Below are 23584 nucleotides of genomic sequence, written 5' to 3' on the forward strand. Positions count from 1 at the left end.
TTCATGCTTCCAGCTCAGGGCGCCGCTCCAAACGCGGCTTGTGTTGTGGTGTTAACAGCAACCTACGAATGGTATAGTAATTCCTTAGTCTGATTGTTGATAGTCTCTGGTCAATGGTGCAAGATGGTACTGAATGTTTCAGCGACTGCATAGCTTGTTATCGGATGGAGGCGAACATACGAAGGACAAACGATGTGCTACAAGCGCAATATAGTGACCGTCCCTTATTGTCAGACGTGTTCGATCGGAACCTTAACGCTGAGTTACGCCTGCCGCCGCGTTCCTACGCTGTCCTACATCTGGTCACTGCCACATTGAATGCCCAACAAATCTGGATACTGCACGGCTCGATCAGTCCTCCAAACGGAGACCCAAGTCAGGCCCTTTCCAAGCTCTGTCAGATGCTGATAACGCTGTGTCACACGAGTACACAACATGTCCGTGTCCTTCACAGTGGTCACTCAATATCTGACGCTGTTCACGCCCTTGCATATCCTACCAGGTCTGGTAACAACGCTAATGCACTCTGGTGGCTATTCTACCTGTCACAGAGGATTGAAACTCTAGTCATGTAGATACACGCCGATGGTGTGTACGTGTATCAAGCTGCAGTGCCATCCAACGGTGTCGTGTGAGTGGTTCACTTTTTTATCAGGCAGCGTAAATTTATCAAAGCTATAATTTCCATTAATAATCTTTTGAAAGAAATTCCGACACGAAAGCCGGTGTGATCAGCACTTGGTGAGGGTAATTTGCTGGATGAGACTTTAATGAGTCCTGGTGGTGTAAGGTATCGCTGGACAGGCGGGTTGGTTTTTTGAAATGGGTGTCGTGTGGAAGAGTGGGTCGTAGGGAAACATGGGATTTGGAATAGGTGTAACGAGGATGGAGGCCAGGGCATAACTATAAAGAGGAGAGATTATGAAAAGGTGGGAAGGGAAGAGGAGTCCTGATGTGGGGGGAGTGTGAGGAGTGGGCTAGAACATGGTAAGAATGGTCAGTTCAGGATGGATTTCACTTTTTGGCGGAGGGAATCGTTTAAAATTTATGGAAATCATAGGGGAAACTATGGGGTTGCTAAAGTCAAGTTTGTGGTACTTAAATATCTGTGGGGAGAGGGGGAAAAGTGATAAGCTAGAGTGGGACTAATAGGGGTAGTTTTGGGCAGGGCATGTGCCGCAAGCAGGCCAGAGAACGTGGCGTTCAAAAATGTTGAAAGAATGGCAGAATTTTGGTGGAAGAGGCATCTGGGAGACATTGGCATAGCAGAGAAAGTATTTTATGTCAGTGCACTTGTGAAAAACAAAAGAGGCAGCGTAAATAATTTAACATGTGGTGTGCATGATTGTTGGAAATTAAGGTGGCACAGGACGTGTAAGATGAAACAGGCAAGGGAGGAATGTAGTAAATGTTTCGATGATGCTAAAGCAACCAAGACTACAGTCAGATTCACGGGCGATTTCGGTTCTTGCAGATCGACGCACTGACGGGGATTGCATTGTTGCGGTTCCAAGAGAGAGTTGAGGTTCGTTCATAAACGTGCTTTGCGCTTGGAAAAAGCGCGTATCCTGCAAATTACGCCTCTCGCTTCCTTGCGGAGGATTTGTCGCCTGCTTGTGTAGGATTTGTCGCTTGCCACCAACATTGACGGTGACAACTCGCAGCAAATGTAATAAAAAGTTACTAAATAACTCGCTACGATGACGTATAATGCTCGCGTTGGGAACTATATTCACAGCAGAGCATTCAGAACACCACCAAACGCTCACTGTCTATAGCAGAATACGTGACGTAGATGCGCAGGACAAGCCTAATCTCGACCGCCATCGTTTGAGACCCCCAGCTATAGTTAATGCAGCAATTTAAACAAATTGACCAGGTGCGAGTAAGACTCCCGCTATGAGGGTTCCCCATAAAACTATGTACATAGACGACAATTCATCCATTATGGGGATCGAGAAACTCGACTATTTTTGTCTGTTATCGAACAGGTATTGGCAAGATATCGGTCCCGGGAATTCCAAGACATTCGAGAATGTGATAATTTCAAGTTCTGAAGCTGAATAACAAATGACAAAAGAAATATTTTTTCGCGCGATATAACTTCAAATTAGCAGTTTCCTGATTTTTTCCTTTACTTGTTCCGTGAAACACTGTTTCCTCCAAAGTTCATGATTCTAGGTCTACGGGAAATACCGTATAGGTTTTAATGAGTGAGTCTGCGAGTATCAGAAAGTGAGACATAAAGGGCCGTACCTTTTAAGTGCACTGACGTAAAAGCTTAACTTCTTTACGCTACGCCGGCCGGAGTGGCATGGATGTGTGTGATGTCCTTGAGTTAGTTAGGTTTAAGTAGTTCTAAGCTCAAGGGGACTGATGACGTCAGAAGTTAAGTCTCATAGTGCTCAGAGCCATTTGAACCTTTTTTCTTTTCTTTTTTTTTTTTGAGTGAGGTAGAAATCCGAAATAATAAATAACCAATGCAGGATGAAACTGCTAACTTAGGACAATGACGGCAGTAACACAAATTACTGAATGTGGTCGTTGTACGATCATCTATGCGGAAATCCAAAAAGCTCACATATGATGGAAGTAATCGGCCAACTGCATCAAAAAAGAAACTTGATGAACAGAAAGAAAACAAACGACGAAAACCATTTCATAACCACAGCTCATGCATATATGAATGTCACAGCAAAAAGTTCAGCTGTTTCCTTACGTCTAAAAAGCACGACGCCTGTCACGTGAAACAAGAAGCCTTGAGAGGCCTGATTTAGTGAAGGGAAGCTCACCAGACAGCTGGCACACACGTGCACGCGCATCTCGAACGCTTCATTTGTCCTCGGCTCGTCGAGTAGTACCCAGCCACCTCCTCACGTGCTGCGAGAAGTGAAAGCCGCCGAGGTCAGCGTCGGACACACACAGAGGACGCTGTCACATGTCACTCGAGGAAAAGCGCTCTTTATTCCTTTCCCATCTCCGAAATGCTACAGCCTACAGACGAGCTTAATCTCGCAATTCTCTGAATTCATATACCATTTTACAGTAAGATTGCCATTGTTTCACTATACATTGTTGATGCACGAAAATACGAATTCATGGTCGTTTGGCATTGTTGGTCGGGACGCCCCGTTCGGGGATCAAGGAAACAATTTTAAGAAATAATTGTTTGCGTATTCCCAAGTTTCTTCTTCCAGTACTCGTTTTACATCTCTTGATACACAGCACCTCAGCGTTTGCGAGATACGACCATGAGCATATATAACACAGGATGTCCAGGTTAAACATTTAGTAACATAAAATAACTTGAGACGTAATGACGATACTTATTGGCCGTTTGCTTCTACACGTGTGGTAACTCAAAATGTTTTCTGTTTGATTGCGGCTCTTGGTACAACGTGCGCATGCGCATAATTGTTTTGATCACGTAAGCGCGCGACGGTAGCCACGTGGACTCCACAGCAGCAGATGTTATGTGTGCTTTCTCTCCCGAAGCTAATGTCCGTTACACTGCTATAACGCCGTTTCCGCCGTGAGTGTGGACTTCGACCAGCTGACGAAGTTCACACTTAACGTAACAATCAAGAAATGAGTTCCCAGATCGCTGGATTGGGAGAGATAGTCCATCGATTGCTTGACTCCTTAGAACCCCAGACAGCGCGCCACTTGATGTTTTTCTGTGGAGGTTCATCAGGACTCAAATGTACCAGACACCAGTCCGTGATCTACCAGATCTGCGCTATCGCAGGCGTTACGTCTGAAATGCTGAATAACGCTTGGAGAGAAGTGGAATACAGATTAGGTATTTGTCGCGCCACTAATGATGTGCATTTCGAGGTGTATTAGGTGCGTGAAAAAGCGTTGAAAATTGCCGTACTTATAGAAACATACATCCAGTAAATATCTCAATCACTGCTCAAGTCATTACATTTTGTATGATTATATGTTTAACACAAACCCTCTGTATACACAGAACTTTCAAAACAAAATCTCAGAAATACAGAACATAGAACCATAGTGGGTAAAAGGAAACAACATAGACAATAAGTACAATGAATAATCGTGACAATAATTTTACTAGACTTGCTACTAAACAAGAAAGTGGTATGTGGACAATGGTTAGCGTCATCTTTGATCGTTTATTAACAGGTATTCTCTGAACTCCTTTGCTTTCCTCGCACACTGCCGCACCATCGTTTAATATGCGAGTTCGCTTAGCACTGTTACAAGGCAACAGGGAGTGCTGGAATAGTACAAACAAATTATTTATTGCACAAAAGGTCGCCACTAGTTTCTATCACATAGAAAATAATGAAAGAAGCTTTGAGGATTAAGTTTTAACAGTGAAGCTACGCCTTAATTGACGTGAAATTACGATATTCGTGCCGTTTGGCACATTAAAATATAATTTACCAGATGATAAAGCAATACGTTTATTGCTTTAAGATTACAGCACATTTAAGTACCATAACTACACAGGCAGACCATCTTGTAAACAACTTAAATCAGAACGAATAAATCTATAAAGGGCAATCAAATGAAAACAAGACAGATAGAGAAAAAGTAAGTAAACTACACTCATGCTCATAAATAAAGGATAATTGCAGAATGTGGTGCCACACAACGTGGCACTACACAGAACTGGCGCTAATAGCATAGGCATATAGGGAACACACACCACACAGATCTGCAAGTCCCCGGTACTGGTGCTAAGTAGAGAAAACCGTCCCGAAACACATGTGCTACAAAACGTCACTGTTTCCTGCGCATGTACCCCGACATCAATATGGGATATGATCACCATGCACACGTGCACAGTCCGCACACCGGGTTGGCATATTCTGGATCAGGTGGTCGAGTAGCTGCTGGGGTATAGCCTCCAATTCTTGCACCAGTGCCTGTCGGAGCTCCTGAAGTTTCGCAGTGGTTTGAAGACGTGCAGCGATACGTCGACCGAGAGAATCCCAGACGTGCTCGATGGGGTTTAGGTCTGGAGAACAGGCAGGCCCGTCCATTCGCCTGATATCTTCTGTTTCAAGGTACTCCTCCACGATGGCAGCTTGGTGGGGCCCTGCGTTATCATCCATCAGGAGGAAGGTGGGACCCACAGCATCCCTGAAAATGCGGACATACTGGTGCAAAATGACGTCCTGATACACCTGACCTGTTACACTTCCTATGTCAAAGACATGCAGGGGTGCACGTGCACCAATCATAATCCCACCCCACACCATCAAACCACGACCTCCATACAGGTCCCTTTCGAGGACATTACGGGGTTGGTATCTGGTTCCAGGTTCACGCCAGGTGAAAACCCGGCGAGAATCACTATTCAGTCTATACCTGGACTCGTCCGTGAACATAAACTGGGACCACTGTCCCAATGACCATGTACTGAGTTCTTGACACCAGGCTTTACGGGCTCTCCTGTGACCAGGGGTCAGTGGAATATACCTTGCAGGTCTCCGGGCAAATAAACCATGTCTGTTCAGTCGTCCGTCGACTATGTGTCTGGAGACAACTGTTGCGGTGGCTGTCGTTAGGTCCCGAGCAAGGCTACCTGCAGTACTCCGTGGCCGTCTGCGGGCTCTGATGGTGAGATATCGTTGTTCTTGTGGTGTTGTACACTGTGGACGTCCCGTACTGTAGCGCCTGGACACGTTTCCTGTCTGCTGGAATCGTTGCCATAATCGTGAGATCACACTTTGTGGCACGCGGAGAGCCCGTTCTACGACCTGCCGTGTTTGACCAGCCACCAGTCGCCCTAGTATTCTACCCCTCATCGCGTCATCAATATGTGTTCTTTGAGCCATTTTCAACACACAGTCTCCATTAGCACTTCTGAAAACGTCTGCACCCTTACTCGCTGCACCATACTCTGACATGCACCAACACACCTCTGGGTATATGGACTGTTGCCAGAGCCACCGTGCGACGACCGCAGGTCAAATGCACCGCATGGTAATACCCCGAGGTGATTTAAACCCGTATACGGCCCACCAGAGCGCTGTTTCACCATGTATCAGTATTATCCTTAATTTATGAGCGTGAGTGTATTTATTACTCCAAAAGCAGTCACCATAACTGTTAATAAATTTATCCTTCTGTGGGACAAGACGGTCAATGACTTCATGGAAAACTCTTTGCGATTGGCTACGGAACCATCATTGTACACATACGTGCGCCTCTTCGTCTGAAGCAAATCGACGGCCGCGAATGTCTTTCTTTAGGGCTCCCAGGATATGTATATCGGATGGGAATTCATCGAGACTGTACGGCGAATGTGTAAGGGCTTCCCAGCGGAACATCTGTAGCGTAGTCGAAATAACCTTGACAACATGTGGGAGGACATTACCCAGGAAGAAATGATGCTGTCCGCCAACAGTCTTGGGCGTTTGGATTTGCTGGCGCACATTAATTTTTGCAAAGTGTCCTTGTGGGCAGGACTGTTGACGGACGGCGTCACTGTGTCGCAGGATAATGCCCGCCCACCTGTTGCCTAGGTTGTTTCGACTACGCTGCAGCCGGCCGGGGTGGCCGAGCGATTCTAGGCACTACAGTCTGGAACCGCGCGACCGCTACGGTCGCAGGTTCGAATCCTGCCTCGGGCATGGATGTGTGTGATGTCCTTAGGTTAGTTAGGTTGAAGTAGCTCTAAGTTCTAGGGGACTGATGACCTCAGAAGTTAAGTCCCATAGTGCTCAGAGCCATTTGAACCATTTGAACTACGCTGCAAAAGTTTCGCTGGTACCACGAAGACACTGATTTTCTTGACTCACTATGGAATAAATGTATTAGCAGTTATGATGATTACTTTTGAAATAACAGTTTACTTACTTTTTCCCATATGTTACGTTTTCATTTGATTGCCCCTTATTCATACAGCAAAGTCTATTTAAACATCCAAGTGTGCCAAGGATCATGATACGAGTTTTGCCTTTCCTAGGGGAACATCCATCGTGTCTCAAGGTTCCTTTTAGAGTGAGCTCCTTGTTCACGGTCTTCAGTAGGCTGGCGTTCCTATTGTCTCTAACTCTTCAAATTCTAATTCATCCAACAGGCTACCGCTAAATGCCAAAAAAAAAAGCCAGGCCTCTTTCCCCTGTATAAAGAGAATTTATAATCACCTTGTGAACGTTGTAGTTCTTTCTATTTCCATGCTTGCTAAGAAAACTGGAAAGCAATTCCGTCGTATGCAAGACAACTTTGTAGTTTTGTTTTCACCGAGACCTGTTTCAGAACCTGTTTGTGCTGTTTTCAGTCGGTTTATTTGATTATTTTCTTCTGCAAAACTGTTGTCACACGTTTACCTTGAAATAAGCTTTTGGTAAAAATATTTACATTTGTAAAATGAGCGATTATTGTCAGATATTTCACACTGGTGTGCATAATAGCACAGAGTTGCGACATGTATCACTGAGTTGAAACATTTTATGTTGTTTATTTACGACATATCTAAAGGTTTTAGTTATGAAGTGCATTTTAAAATAAAGTGGATGTATGCGTTTTTTACATACCTCCGACGAAGGTACTGGATGTTTATGCTAGTAGCTCAAGGTCTATTACGCGATCTACAGCTTGTCATCTGTAACAGAAAAATGCAATTTTATTTTTCTATTTATTGTGCATTTCCGACCGAGATTCACTATGTATTATGTTAATTAGCGTGTTACCTACAGTTTCTTATATTGTGTTGTTTTCACTTTGTTTGTGGCGTGGTAAGACGCTTATTTCTTGAGATTATTTCTCGGTACACGTGCTTTTCCTACTATTTGGTCGGAAAACACAGAGTTTTCGTCGCTATTACGTGTTTTTGTGGCTGTGTAGTGTTCATTTGTTTTGTGACATGTTTGTTTGAGATATGGCGCGCCGATTTGAAGTGTTGTTGACGTTTGTGGTGTTTAGTTCCTTTGCCCTTGGCGTTTTATAATCATTATAGGTTGCTTTCGGTAAATTTTAAGGTAATGTCTGACAATGCTACTATCAAAGCAGGAATGTTGTAGGATTTTAGCTTAGTCTTTACTGAGCACGTCCAGAATATCAAGTTGGAAAGATGTGCGAGGCACACAAGACATTTAGATTTTAACAAAGCTGCCTGCCGTTGTCACCCCTGCAGTAAACAATTACATTGTTAAAAAACATAAAAATATGAGCAAGGGAGGACATTAAGTTAGGATTTAAGATCCCATCTGGTGAAGCTATCAGAGATGTAGACTGTGGAAAGGCATCTGGACCGGATTAGGTACCTGTAAAAATCTGCAGAAACAGTGTGTAAGGATTTGCATCCTAGTAGTAATATATCGTAGGTTAGTTCAGCATGAAGGGTACCTCACGGAAATGGTCATTCCAGTTTTCAAGAAGGTTCATCGGATAGATGCACATAGTTATAAGCCTATTACGCGGTCGTTAACATCTTGAAATATGAACTTGGATTCTGCAAGCTGAAATCTAACGGAACTCAAGTCGTTCTATTCGTCCATGGGGTAGACAACGGCGCTCAGGTTTATGTCATGTTCCTTGACTTGAGTAGGGCTTTCGATACCGTTCCGCGCTGTCATTTAGTGGAAAAAATACCCTAGGGATTTATCGATGAGAGGATACGGAACAAAAAAGGTCTAACGAACTTATGTCCGGAAAGACATGGTTTCCATGCTAGAGACCGTTTATTCAATCATGCAGCCACTGCTACAGTGTGTGTTGAAAATCGTTTCCATGTGCCTCAACGCATGTGTATGCGCCGTAGCATGTTCTGTCTCACACGTTCACATCGACCAGGCTGCATCCGAAGTGTCGAAGGCAGCATGAATGCGCTGCCCCAGTGTCTCCACATCAGGAATGGGCTCTGCATACACTATACTTTTGCGATAGCCCCATAAACAGAAATCGCACCGACCAGGGAAGACACAACTGAAACGCGTCCGGATGTTAACGGCGAAGTGTGCTGGAGCACCGTCATGTAGCAGCCACATAACCCTTCGAATCCTCAATGGCACTTCTTCCAGCACAGGAGGCCAAGTCACTCGCAAGAAACGCCGATAGTTCCGGCCTGTTAGACGACGTGGAAGGAAGACTGGTCCCAAAATACGGTCGCCAGTTATCCCGGCCCACACATTCCGGCTGCACCGATGCTAATGATTCGCTGTTGCCATATCACGGGGCTCTGCATACTGTCCCACAGTTAACTGTTATGAAAGTTGTGATGGTGATTGGTTTGTGGAGCGCTCAACTGCGCTGTTACCAGCGCCGTACAAATTCCCAAGCTTTACTTTCACGAATGATGATGAAGCGATGAGGACGACACAGACACCCAGTCTCCGGGCGGAGAAAATCCCCAACCCGGCCGGGGATCGAACCCGGGACCCCTTGATCCAGGGGCAGCAACGCTAGCCACTAGACCACGAACTGCGGACTTATGAAAGTTGAAGATACCACTCCGAGTAAAGGTGGCCTCATATATGAATAGGATGGTTGACACAAATCCCGGAATCGTGGTTGCCTGCTGAAGAAAACAGTGACAAAACTGCTCTCGGTGTGGAAAGTCTGTAGCTAATAAGCCCTGCACACGCTGTACGTGATAAGGGTAGTAACAGTTGTCATGGAGAATGTTCCATACGGTCATGTGGCTTACCCTGTACTAGCGGGCCAACAGCCTGTACTGACACGGCAGTCGCCTTCCACAGTGTTAATCACATTTTCATCCAAGTCTTGTGTCCGAACATTTCGGGCATGTCCTTCATAATTTCCTGCTTCCTGCAACGACCACGTCTTAGACAACGGCGAAACACTGTTGCCAACATTGAATGCTGTGATTGTTGTCGGCGAGGATAAGTCTCCTAATACAAATTTTCTGCCCGCCGTCCGTTGCAATTTGCCTTTCCGTAAGTAAACACCATGTCGGCAAGCTCTCGATTCGAATACGGAACCAGTGTGTACAACGCTGTATCACATCCACTACAAGGTGAGTCAGTTACTATGGCAGAAGAGGGCGCTAGGCCACGACGTATGGGGAACAGTACCACTCTCTAGGAGGAAGCCATGCATGCTCTAGCTGTGGCTGCATCGTACAGCGCGTATTACACCGCAGTCTCTGTAACGAAGTATGACTGAATAAATGGTCTCTAGCATGTAAACCACGAATTTCCGGATATAAGTTCATTAGACCTCTTATGTTCCATATACACTCGTCGATCAATCCCTGCAAATTGTACAGGGCGGAAAAAATCACCCAGCATAAATTGTGTGGAGGATATCGAGGCTATTTGTGGACGATGCAGATGTCTGTAGGAAGGTTGCAACGGCAGAAGAGTGTATGAAAATGGAAGAAGACATGCAGGGGATTGATGTTTGATTCATGGATTGGAAGTTAACCTCTAAAGTAAATAAATCAAAGGTAGTGTGCATAAACAGGCTAAAGGTTCGATTACACTAACGGCAGAAAATCACTAGAAACAACAACTGCCATAAAATATGTTGGGGTAGGCATCTGAAGCGAGGTATGTGGAATAACCACATAAAATTAACTGCACGAAAAGCAGATTCCAGAATGAGGCTCACTGGGACAGGAAATATAATTCCTCCACGGAAAGTGGCTTTCAAAACAGCTGACTGTGACTTTGCCATGTTGGACTAGTAGAAGAGATAGAAATATCCAACTTAGAGCTGCATGTTTCTCACATGATCGTTTAGTCGACACGATAGCGTTACAGAGGTGCTGTACGAACTCCAGTGGAAGACGCTGCAAGAGAAGCAACAGAAATGGCAACGAAATATTCTCTGTGCTGCAATGATGCATTCAGCATTTAGGACATAGGTACTCGAATCGTCTCGCTCTCACCTGTATAAGAAATTTAGTTTATTTCTTTTGGGGGTGGGGGTGGGAGGTGTGGCAGTCCTTAGTCCTCTAACTGGTTTGATGCAGCCTGCCACGAATTTCTTTCCTGTGCCAACCTCTTCATCACAGAGTAGCATTCCTTATACATCCTCAATTATTTGTTGGATATATTCCAGTCTCTGTCTTCCCCTACAGTTTTTACCCTCTGAAGTTTCACCTAGTACTATAGAAACTATTGCTTAATGTCTAGATACACGTCCTGCCATCCTGTCACTTTCCCTTGTCAATGTTTTCACGTGTTCCTCTTTTTTTTCAATTGTGCGGAGAGCCTCCTCATTTCCAGCTTTCTCAGTCCAATCCTTCTGTAGCACCACATCTCAGATGATGCAATTCTCTTCTTTCCCAGATTTCCCGCAGTCCATAATTCACTTTCGTATAATGCTGTGCTCCAAACACACATTCTCAAACATTGCTTCTTCAAATAAAGGCTTACGTTTGCTACTAATAAACTTCTTTTGTCGAAGAATGCACTCTTCGCTTGTGCTATTCTGATTTTTACGACCTCTTTGCTTCGCCTGTCACGTGTTATTTTGCTTCCAAGGTGGCAGAATTCCTGCACCTCGTCTAATTCAATGTCCGCAGTTTTGGTGTTAAGCTTATTGCTAATCTCATTCCTACTACTCCTCATTACTTTCGCCTTTCTTCTGTTTATTCTATATCCATAGTGTGTGCTCATTAGACTGTTCATCCAATTCAACAGATCCTGCAAGTATTCTTCCCTTTCAGTGAGGATACCAATGTCATCAGCAAACCTTTATCAGTGACATTCTTTCATTCTGAATTTTAATCACACTTCTTAATCATTCTTTTACTTCCATCACTGCTTCTTCGATGTGTAGACTGAACAGTAGGGACGAAAGACCATACCTGTCTCATTCGCCTCTTAATCCGACCACTTTGTTCTTGGGCTTCATTCTTATATTTTATCTTGTTTCTTGTATAAATTGACTACTACCGCTCTTTCCCTATAGCTTTCAAGTATTTTTCTGAGAAAGACATGTTACACCATTTTACATCATCTATCGCTTCTTCTAGGTCTATAAAATTAACGTACCTTGATTTTGCTCAAGTCTTGCTTCAGTTATCAAGTGCAACGACAGAACAGCGTCTCCACCTTTTCTAAATCCAAACTGTTCGTCATCTAACGGGTCTTCAATTTTCTGTTTCATTTGTAAGGATCCGTACATCAATCAGTAAAAACGGAACCATTATAGGTTCACTTTGTCTGTCTTTCTGTCTGTTGAGACCCCTTTTTCTCAGGAATATTAGACGTATCGAGTTGACATTTATGTCAAATACTAAGATCTAGAGATCATTGACGGGGTAAAAGAGTTACGCTTCTAAGTCAATATGATCAAAAGATACGTCGATGTACGTCGCATACTTTGATACTAGCAAGCTCACTCATCAAAACTTATAGGATACTTCCCGTTGCATAGAATCATGAAATTTGGCTAGATGCAAAGTTTCATGGCATAAGTAACGGAGAAAATACGAAAATTGTTAATTTGTGATTATATCACACAAAAAAATTTTGCAATTTGTTGGCCGTCTGTCTGTCCGACTGTTAAGATCCCTTTTTCTCAGAGACGGGTAAAGCTACCAAGTTGAAATTTACATCAAACGCTAAGGTTTAAATGGCTATGAGCACTATGGAACTTAACATCTGAGGTCATTAGTCCTATAGAACTTAGAACTACTTAAACCTAACCAACCTAAGGACATCACACACATCCATGCCTGAGGCAGGATTCGAACCTGACACCGTAGCGGTCGTGCGGTTCCAGACTGAAGCGCCTAGAACCGCTCGGTCACACCGGCCGGCCAAACGCTAAGGTCTATGGTTTCTTGGCGGTATAAAAAATTTAAGCTTCGAAGTCAGTACAATCAACAGAGATGGCCATTTATGTCGCATATTTTGATACTCAAAAACGCACTCATAACAACTTATAGTGTACTTCTCGTTGATCCAGAATCATTAAATTTGGCTAGAAGCAACGTTTCATAGTAAAAGTAACGAAAAAAAATTCAAAAATGGTTAATTTGTGTTTGTTGTTCTTGTTGTTGTTGTGGTCTTCAGTCCAGAGACTGATTTGATGCAGCTCTCCATGCTACTCTATTCTTGATCTCCCAGCACCTACTGCAACCTACACCCTTCTGAATCTGCTTAGTGTACTCATCTCTTGGTCTCCCTCCTACAATTTTTACCCTCCACACTGCCCTTCAATACTAAATTGGTGATCCCTTGATGTCTGCTGGCCTGTGTGACCGAACAGTTCTAGGTGCTTCAGTATGGAACCGCGCGACCACTACGATGGCAGGTTCGAATCCTGCCTCGGGCATGGATGTGTGTGATGTCCTTAGGTTAGTTAGGTTTAAGTAGTTCTAAATTCTAGGGGAGTGATGACCTCAGATGTTAAGTCCCATAGTGCTCAGAGCCATTTGAACCATTTGATGCCTCAGAACACGTCCTACCAACCGATCCCTTCTCCTAGTCAAGTTGTACCACAAATTTCTCTTCTCCCCAATTTATCAAATACCTCCTCATTAGTTATGTGATCTACCCATCTAATCTTCAGCATTCTTCTGTAGCACCACATTTCGAAAGCTTCTATTCTCTTCTTGTCCAAACTATTTATCGTCCATGTTTCACTTCCATACATGGCCACACTCCATACAAATACTTTCAGAAAAGACTTCCTGACACCTAAATCTATACTCGATGTTAACAAATTTCTCTTCTTAAGAAACGCTTTCCTTGCCATATCTCTTCGACCATCATTAGTTATTTTGCTCCCCAAATAGCAAAACTCATATACTACTTTAAGTGTCTCATTTCCTAATCTAATTCCCTCAGCATCACCTGATTTAATTCGACTACATTCCATTATCCTCGTTTAAAATATTTTTTTGCGTATTGTTGTCCGGACTGTCCTCTGTTAAGACCCCTTCTTCTGAGGGAAGGGTAAAGCTGTCAAGTTGAAATTTCGGTATAGTATTCATGTCAGCGAGTTTTAGATGATTCTGCGATAGTTCTCGCACTTGTCCGTCCTTGCTCTGTGTGGATGAAATTCTTCCTAAAGTGTGATCGAGTGTTTCCAGACTCCTAGATCCACAAAACCAGCTTGAATACCGGTCACCAGTTCGGCCCGTGGTTTCACTGTCCACTCTAAAAGCTCCCGTTCCCCGCAGGGCACCGTGTAGACGTAGAGTGTGGGTTCTCGACTGGTGGGACGTGAAGTGAGAGTATGCCTGTCGCAGCCGAGCCACTTCGTGCCGCGCGCCTCGACCGTGGGCTGGGCCGTGTGCGTGCCCGCCTCCTGCTCGCCGGCTGACGTGGAGCGCGCTGTCGGCGACGCGCTGGCGCCCTACAACGGCAGCGCCTACGGCCTGTCTGTCGGCGTGCGGGCAGAGCCGCACCAGTGCTACACGCGGCCCCAGGGCGCGCCCTCCCGCCTTCCGCCGCTCAGCACCTTGCTAGCCATGTGAGTACCGCAGCCTCAACTGTCAGTGTCGCGAATGTACACTCTACAGACTTCAAATGGCTCTGAGCACTATGGGACGTAACATCTGAGGTCATCAGTCCCCTAGACTTAGAACTACACTACTGGCCATTAAAATTGCTACACCACGAAGATGACGTGCTACAGACGCGAAATTTAACCAGCAGGAATAAGATGCTGTGATATGCAAATGATTAGCTTTTCAGAGCATTCACATAAGGTTGGCGCCGGTGGCGACACCTACAACGTGCTGACATGAGGAAGTTTCCAGCCGATTTCTCATACACAAATAGCAGTTGACCTGCGTTGCCTGGTAAAACGTTGTTGTGATGCCTCGTGTAAGGAAGAGAAATGCGTACCATCACGTTTCCGACTTTGATAATGGTCGGATTGTAGCCTATCGCGATTGCGGTTTATCGTATCGCGACATTGCTGCTCGCGTTGTTCGAGATCCGATGACTGTTAGCAGAATACGGAATCGGTGGGTTCAGGAGGGTAAAACGGAACGCCGTGCTGGATCCCAACGGCCTCGTATCACTAGCAGTCGAGATGACAGGCATCTTATCCGCATGGCTGTAACGGATCGTGCAGCCACGTCTCGATCCCTGAGTCAACAGATGGGGACGTTTGCAAGACAACAACCAACTGCACGAACAGTTCGACGACGTTTGCAGCAGCATGAACTATCAGTTCCGAGACCATGGCTGCGGTTACCCTTGACGCTGCATCACAGACAGAGCGCCTGCGATGGTATACTCAACGACGAACCTGGGCGCACGAATGGCAGAACGTCACTTTTTCGGCTGAACCCAGGCTCCGTTTACAGCATCATGATCGTCGCATCCGTGTTTGGCGACATCGCGGTGAACGCCCATTGAAACCGTGTATTTGTCACCGCCACACTCGCGTATCACCCGCCGTGATGCTATGGGGTGCCATTGGTTACACGTCTCGGTCACCTCTTGTTCGCATTGACGGCACTTTGAACAGTGGACGTTACATTTCAGATGTGTTACGACCCGTGGCTCTACCCATCATTCGATCCCTGCGAAACCCTACATTTCAGCAGGATAACGCACGACCACATGTTGCTGGTCTTGTACGGGCCTTTCTGGATACAGAAAATGTTCGACTGCTGCCCTGGCCAGCACGTTATCCAGATCTCTCACCAATTGAAAACATCTGGTCAATGGTGGCCGAGCGACTGGCTCATTACAATACGCCAGTCACTACTCCTGATGAACTGTGGTATCGTGTTGAAGCTGCATGGGCAGCTGTACCTGCACACGCCGTCAAAGCTCTGTTTGACTCAATGCCCAGGCGTATCAAGGCCGTTGTTACGGCCAGAGGTGGTTGTTCTGGGTACTGATTTCTCAGGATCTATGCACCCAAATTGCTTGAAAATGTAATCACATGTCAGTTCTAGTATAATATATTTGTCCAATGAATACCCGTTTATTCTGCATTTCTTCTTGGTGTATCAATTTTAATGGCCAGTAGTGTACTTACACCTAACTAACCTAAGGACGTCACACACATCTATGCCCGAAGCAGGATTCGAACCTGCGACCGTAGCAGCAGCGTGGATAAGGACTGAATCGCCTAGAACCGCTCGGTCACAGCGGCCGGTGCACTAACTAGTCAGATTAAGGGGGAGCGACAGGGTGACGGACGGAAATATCGCTCAAATTCGAGATTTTTTTTTTTTCTCCGTACTGGAATGTAGTAGACAAATGGGGTTTGCTGCAGTGAATAAAGCATACATTGAACTCTTTATTGCTAGAAGAGAGGCAAAGAGGTTCTGTAAGGTGCCGATAGGGATGAAGAGCCAGGCCAGCTCCAGTGCCGTGGCAAGCTGCGCTAAGCTTCTCGGTTGAGGCTCTGTGCCAAGTGCAGCTACACTCATGCTCATAAATTAAGGTTAATGCTGATACATGGTGAAACAACGCTCTATTGGGGCGGTTTGCAGGTTTAAATTACCTCGGGGAATGACCATGCTGTGCATTTGACCTGCGGTCTTCGCACGGTGGCGCTAGCAGCAGTCCACACGCGCAGAGGTGTGTTGGTGCATGTCAGAGTACGGTACAGCGAGTAAGTATGCAGACGTTTTCAGACGCGCTAATGGTGACTGTGTGTTGAAAATGATTCAAAGAACACATATCGATGACGTTATGAGGGGTAGAATAGTAGGGCGACTGGAGGCTGGTCAAACACAGCATATCATAGCACTGGCCCTCCGTGTGCCACAAAGTGTGATCTTACGATTATGCCAACGATTCCAGCAGACAGGGAACGTGTCCAGGCGCTACAGTGCGGGACGTCCACAGTGTACAACACCACAAAAGACCGATATCTCACCATCAATGTCCTCAGACGGCCACGGAGTACTGCAGGTAGCCTTGCTCGGGACCTTACCGCAGCCACTGGAACAGTTGCCTCAAGACACACAGTCCACAGACGACTGAACAGACATGGTTTATTCGCCCGGAGACCTTCTCGTCGGGTTTTCATCTGGCGAGAACCAGGAGCCAGATAACAACCTCTTAATGTTCGTGAAAGGGACCTGTATGGAGCTCGTGGTTTGATGGTGTGGGTTGGGATTATGATTCGTGCACATACACCCCTGCATGTCTTTGATAGAGGAACTGTAGCAGGTCAGGTGTATCGGGACGTCATTTTGCATCAGTATGTCCGCCTTTTCGGGGGTGCAATGGGTCTCACCTTCTTCTTGATGGATGATAACGCACGGCCCACCGAGCTGCCATCATAGAGGAGTACCTGGAAACAGAAGATATCAGGCGAATGGAGTGGCCTGCCTGTTCTCCAGACCTAAACTAAACCCCATAGAGCACGTCTGGGATACTCTCGTTCGACGTATCGCTGAACGTCTTCAAACACCTACGACACTTCAGGAGCTCCGACAGGCACTGGTGCAAGAATGGGAGGCTATACCCCAGCAGCTGCTCGACCACCTGATCCAGAGTATGCCAACCCGTTGTGAGGCCTGTGTACGTGTGCATGGTAATCATATCCCATATTGATGTGGGGGTACATGCGCAGGAAGCAGTGGCGTTTTGTAGCACTTGTGTTACAGAACGGTTTTCTCAGCTTATCACCAATACCGTGGACTTACAGATCTGTGTCGTGTGTGTTCCCTATGTGCCTATGCTATTATCGCCAGTTTTGTGTAGTGCCACGTTGTGTGGCACCATATTCTGCAATTATCCTTAATTTATGAGCATGAGTGTAGATAGCTGCAGTCCCACAGGTCCTCGATTGGGTTTAAATTCGGGAAGTCTGCAAGCCAGTCGTGTACAGTAAACTCATCTTGCTGCACTTTGAACCATACAAACACTTAGAGCTACGCATTGTGCTGTTGATGTCATCGTGCCGAGGAAAAGCAAACTACAGTGCCAACCTCTTCATTTCAGAGTAGCACTTGCACCCTACGTCCTCAATTATTTCAATTATTTACTGGATGAATTGCAATGTCTGTCTTCCTCTACAGTGCCCTCTAGTACTGTTGGAGATATTCCCCGATGTCTGAACAGATGTGTTACTACCCTCTCCCTTCTTCTTTTCCATACATTCCTTTCCTCGATGATTCTGCGGAGAACCTCCTCATTCCTTACCTTATCAGTCCATCTAATTTTCAACATTCTTCTGTAGTACCACATCTCAGATGCTGCCTTTCCGGTTTTTCTACGACCCATGTTTCGCTACCACACGATGCTGTGCTCCAAATGTCCAGTCTTAGAAATTTTTTCCTCAAATTAAGGCTTATGTTTGATACTATCAGACTTCTTTTGGCCAAGAATGCCCATTTTGCCAGTGCTGTTTATGTCCTCCTTGCTCCTTCTGTCATGGGTTATTTTCCTACCTAAAACTAAACTCATCTCCACCCGGACAGGCCATGGGGGCCCAAATGCATCGACCGACCGCCGTGTCATCCTCAGCCCACAGGCGCCACTGGATGCGGATATGGAGGGGCATGCGGTCAGCACCGCTCTCCCGACCGTATGTCAGTTTACTTACTACTACTTCTCTATCAAGTAGCTCCTCAGTTTCCCTCACAAGGGCTGAGTGCACCCCGCTTGCCAACAGCGCTCGGCAGACCGGATAGTCACCCACCCAAGTGCTAGCCCAGCCCGACAGCGCTTTACTTCAGTGATCTGACGGGATTTTGCTGCCTAGGTAGCAGAATTCCTTAGTGATCACCAATCGTGATGTTAAGTTTCTCGCTGTTCTCATTTCTCCTACTTCCCATTACTTTCGTCTTTCTTAAATTTACTCTCAGTCCATATTCTGTGCTCATTAGACTGTTGAGTCCATTCAGCAGATCCTGCAGTTCTTCTTCACTTTCATTGAGGATAGCAATGTCATCAGCGAATCGTATGATTGATATCCTTTCACCTGGAATTTTAATTCCGCTCTGAATCTTCCTTTTACATCCGGCATTGCTTCTTTGATGTGTAGACTGAACATTAGGGGCAAAATACTATACCCTTTTTAAACCGAGTGCTTGGTACTCGGCCTTTCAGTCGTGCTCTTCCCTCTTGGCCCTTGTACGTGTTGTGTATTACCCAGCTTTCAATATAACTTACCCCTGTTTTTCTCAGAATTTCGAACATCTTGTACTATTTGACATCATCGAACGCTTTTTCCATGTCGACAAATCGTATGAACGTGTCTTGCTTCTTCTGTTACGTCATCAGACAAGTCTTCGTCCTCATAGAGGCTAACAATGTATTCTTTCCATCTTTCCGTTCTCTCCTCCGCATTTAACAGTAGAATTTCCATTGCACTCTTAATGTTACCACCTTCGATTTTAATTTCCTCTAAGATTGTTTTGACTTCTGTCTATGCTGAATCAGTCCTTCCTACAATCATTTGGCTACAAAAACCCTGTTTTTCAACATAATCTCCGTTCAATGAAACTGCGTTACGCCACCTTACTGGGAGAGCCTGTATGCCCGCATGGGTCGACGCCAGAGCCAACTTTGCGCTGCATCAATAACCTCCCAATCACACACGTACTGATTCCTGTGGAGTCCTTCATGGGGCCAAACAAAGGAAGTCAGAAAGTGAGAGATCCGGGCTGTAGCGCGGATGAGGAAGAACAGTCCAGTGTTGTTTTGTGAGCTGCTCTCGGGTGTACAGACTTGTGTGAGGCCTTGTACTGTCACGAAGAAGAAGAAGTTCCTTTGCATTTTTGTGGAGAGCAACACACTGTAGTTGTTTCTTCGATTTCCTCAGGGTAGCACAATACACTTTAGCATTGATCGTTGCACAATGAGGGAGGGCATCAAACAAAATAACCCCTTCAGAGGCCCGGAAGACGGTCGCCATAACTTTACTGTCGGCGGGTACGGCTTTGAACTTTTTCGCTGGAGGAGAGGTTGTGTGGCGCCACGCCGTGGTTCAAATGGTTCAAATGGCTCTGAGGACTATGGGTCTTAACATTTGACGTCATCAGTCCCCTAGACTTAGAACTACTTAAACCTAACTAATCTAAGGACATCACAAGCATCCATGCCTGAGGCAGGATTCGAACCTGCGACCGTAGCAGTCGCGCGGTTCTGGACCGATGCGCCTAGAACCACTCGGCCACAGCGGCCGGCGCCATTCCGTGGATTGCCATTTTGTTTCTGGTTCGAAGTGATGAACCCATGTTTCATCGCCTGTGAAGATGTTCAGCAAAAAATTACCACGATCGGTCTCGTAACGCGCAAGCAGTCTCACACAGACAGCCCTTCTTTGGTCATTATGGTCGTCTGTTACGCGCCGAGGAACCTAGTGAGCAGACACTTCTGAGTACATCAACTGCTGAATGAGTGTGTCAGCACTTCCAGTAGAGACCTCCAATTGAGCAGCGAGGTGTTTGACTGTAATCCGGCGATCACCTCGAATGAGAGTGTCCGCACATTCCAGCATTACAGAAGTCACAGCTGTATGCGGCCAGTCAGCGGGCAAGAGGCTGGACAGCTTTGCTTAACGTTGTTGCGATGATGACAGACGCCTCGCAATTTTTTCAGCCATGTCTCCATGTACGAGGGCGATTCAAATGAAAACCTTAAATATTTTTTTAAATATTATTTATTGTGCAGAAGTGGTACAAAGTTGTATCACTTTCCAACATAATCTCCCCCGCGCTCAATGCAAGTCCTCCAGCGCTTACAAAGTGCATAAATTCCCTTCGAAAAAAATTCTTTTGGTAGTCCGCGCAACCACTCATGCACCGCATGGCGTACCTCTTCATCAGAACGGAACTTTTTTTCCTCCCATTGCGTTTTTGAGTGGTCCAAACATATAGAAATCACTTGGGGCAAGGTCTGGTGAGTATGACGGATGAGGAAGACACTCAAAAGGCAGGTCTGTGATTGTTGCAACTGTTGTACGGGCAGTATGGGGCCTTGCATTGCCGTGTTGCAAAAGGACACCTGCTGACAGCAATCCACGTCGCTTTGATTTGATTGCAGGCCGCAGATGATTTTTAGGAAATCTGTGTATGATGCACTGGTGACAGTGGTCCTTCTAGGCATGTAATGCTATAAATTACGCCTTTTTCGTCCCAAAAGAGAGTCAGCATAACCTTTCCTGCTGATGGTTCTGTTCGAAACTTCTTTGGTTTGGTGATGAGGAATGGCGCCATTCCTTGCTCTCTCTATTCGTTTCCGATTGGTGTAAGTGAACCCAGGTTTCGTCCCCAGTAACAATTCTTGCAAGGAAGCCATCACCTTCTCGTTCAAAGGGCCGAAGAAGTTCTTCACAGGCATCAATTCGTCGTTCCCTCATTTCAGGGGAAGCTGCCGTGGCACCCATCTTGCAGACACTTTATGAAACTGGGGCACATCATGCACAATGTGGTGTGCTGACCCATGACTAACCTGTGCTGCATTGTCATTCAGTGTCACTCGGCGGTTTTCCTTCACTATGGCTTCAACTGCTGCAATGTTCTGTGGAGTCACAACTCGTTGTGCCTGACCTGGACGAGGAGCATCTTCCACTGAAGTCACACAATTTGCGAACTTCCTGTTCCATTCGTAGACTTGCTGCTGTGACAAACATGCATCACCGTACTGAACCTTCATTCGTCGATGAATTCCAATAGGTTTCACACTCTCACTACTCAAAAACCGAATACCAGAACGCTGATCATCCCCGGTGCAAGTCCCAAGTGGAGTGGCCATCTTTATACTGATACTGCGACGGTACGTGTGCATCTGCACTATGCTGCCACCTACATGCCATTCTGCACGCTCTTTGTAGCACGCTTGCCAACTTACAGGATAACTGCGCGAAATTTCGATTTGTTATTACAAATTTAAGGTTTTCGTTTAACTCACCCTTGTACACTCTGCAAGCGCCTATGAATACCGCCGATGCTGTAATTTTCCGCCATAAGAAACAGAATGACAGCTCTCTGCTTGGAAAGCACCTCCGTTACAGACGCCATTTCGAAGACTGTGTAAAGCGCCGCCACCTGTCCGAACTTCATGAAGCTATAGGACCTGAAGTTGAAATGTTCCACGATGTCCCACAATAAATTCCCCTTTTTTCAGCCTATATTGGCCAAGAAAAAAATTACGTGGTACATTACTTATTGAAAACTCTTCGTAGATGCATACTTATATCGATCCACGGTGCCTTCCGGAATCACCCAGAGAATGCCGCGATAACATTCCCCAGACCACAACGCTCCACCCTACCTCCTGAACCCTTTCGATGATCGTTGCAGGATTTTTGCTTTCAGATGTATTACGCCATACACGCCAACAGCCATCTGTCGGCTGGAGCATAACACGTGATTCGTCTGAAAAGGGCACATGTCGTCAGTGGACGTATAGTTGCTGTACTGGCGTGCAAATTCCAGCCTTCGTCGCCACTGAACAGCAGTTAGCATGGGTACATGAACGAGGCTCCTGCAGCGGAGGCCCTTTCTACACAGGAACGTTTGCTGAACTGTCGTTGAGAAAACACTGTTGGTAGCCCCTTGGTTCATCTGGCCAGTCAGTTGCTCAATAGTTGCGCGTCTATTCGGCCATTCGTATCTCTGCAGCCGTCGTTCACCCCTGTCATCTATGGCCTGTGTTGTACCAGTTGCCTCAGCACCCTTTTCAAATAGTGTCATTTTGTCAAGCACGGTAAACTTTAATCACGGCGGCACGCGAACAATTTACAGACTTAATCGTTTCGGAAATACTTCCACCCTTGGCCCGAAAGCCAATGATCATGCCCATTTGGACCTCAAATAAATGGCTCCTTTTACGCTTACGACACTGACTGCACTGTTTTCCGCGTCCCCCGGCACGCTTTATATACTCCTCACTGCTAGTGCTGCCACCTGCTTTCTTTTAATGGTTATTGCATTGTGTCATCGAAAATAGGCGGTGACCACATTACCGTGTAGTAACTGAATGTTACTATTGCTTCAAGTCAAACACCCACAGCAGGTGAAAACTATTTCCCAGCTATGGTTATGTAAGGGGTTGGGTTGGGTTGTTTGGTGGAAGAGACCAAATTGCGAGGTCATCGGTCTCGTCGGATTAGGGAAGGATGAGGAAGGAAATCGGCCGTGCCCTGTCAAAGGAACCATCCCGGCATTCGGCTGGAGCGATTTAGGGAAATCACGGAAAACCTAAATCAGGATGGCCGGACGCGGGATTGAACCGTCGTCCTCCCGAATGCGAGGGTTATGTAAGCCAGATTTCCACAGACATGAATTACTTACACGTGCAATCCCCCCACCACCACTTGCAAAAGTCATCTTACATGTGGAAATACCCTAGTTGCGTACTGTCATGCCAACTTACTAGGTAATTACGAAAATTAAAGGGTGTTTAACTTATTTTAACGATGTCGCTTCCCCCACCATCGCCTACGAGCTTCAGCTATTGCCGATAGGTGGATCTGCTCTCATTCTACTCTGGTTCGTTTGCTAGCACAGTTCAACAATCCTTTTTTTTTATTTACACTAAAGTTAGCGTAATCTCAGAATATTGGCCTTACTCTTCAACTAAGTAAATAAATACTTTCTGAAATGGAAAAATGTTTTTTTAACAGTGCGATAGGAACATTATTCTGGCGTTCGGCAACACTTTATAATTGCTTATTCGTAATAGAGTAACAAAACATCGTTTGAATGTCGAAAATGATTTAGAGGTATTGTAGCTGAGAGTTGGGACTTGTT

The 23584-nt window shown here is 45.7% G+C and overlaps 1 protein-coding gene across 1 annotated transcript in view; it reads left to right on the forward strand.

Annotated features, from left to right (window-relative positions):
* The window catches only part of LOC124804826 (nose resistant to fluoxetine protein 6-like), a 364094-nt gene that overhangs the window by 267164 nt on the left and 73346 nt on the right, over nt 1-23584 (forward strand). The window contains exon 5 of the mRNA XM_047265170.1: nt 14153-14376. Within this exon, the coding sequence (XP_047121126.1) occupies nt 14153-14376 (224 nt within the window). The remainder of the gene's footprint in view (nt 1-14152; nt 14377-23584) is intronic.

Source organism: Schistocerca piceifrons, chromosome 7 (genome assembly GCF_021461385.2).
Source record: "Schistocerca piceifrons isolate TAMUIC-IGC-003096 chromosome 7, iqSchPice1.1, whole genome shotgun sequence".
Lineage (NCBI taxonomy): Eukaryota > Metazoa > Arthropoda > Insecta > Orthoptera > Acrididae > Schistocerca > Schistocerca piceifrons.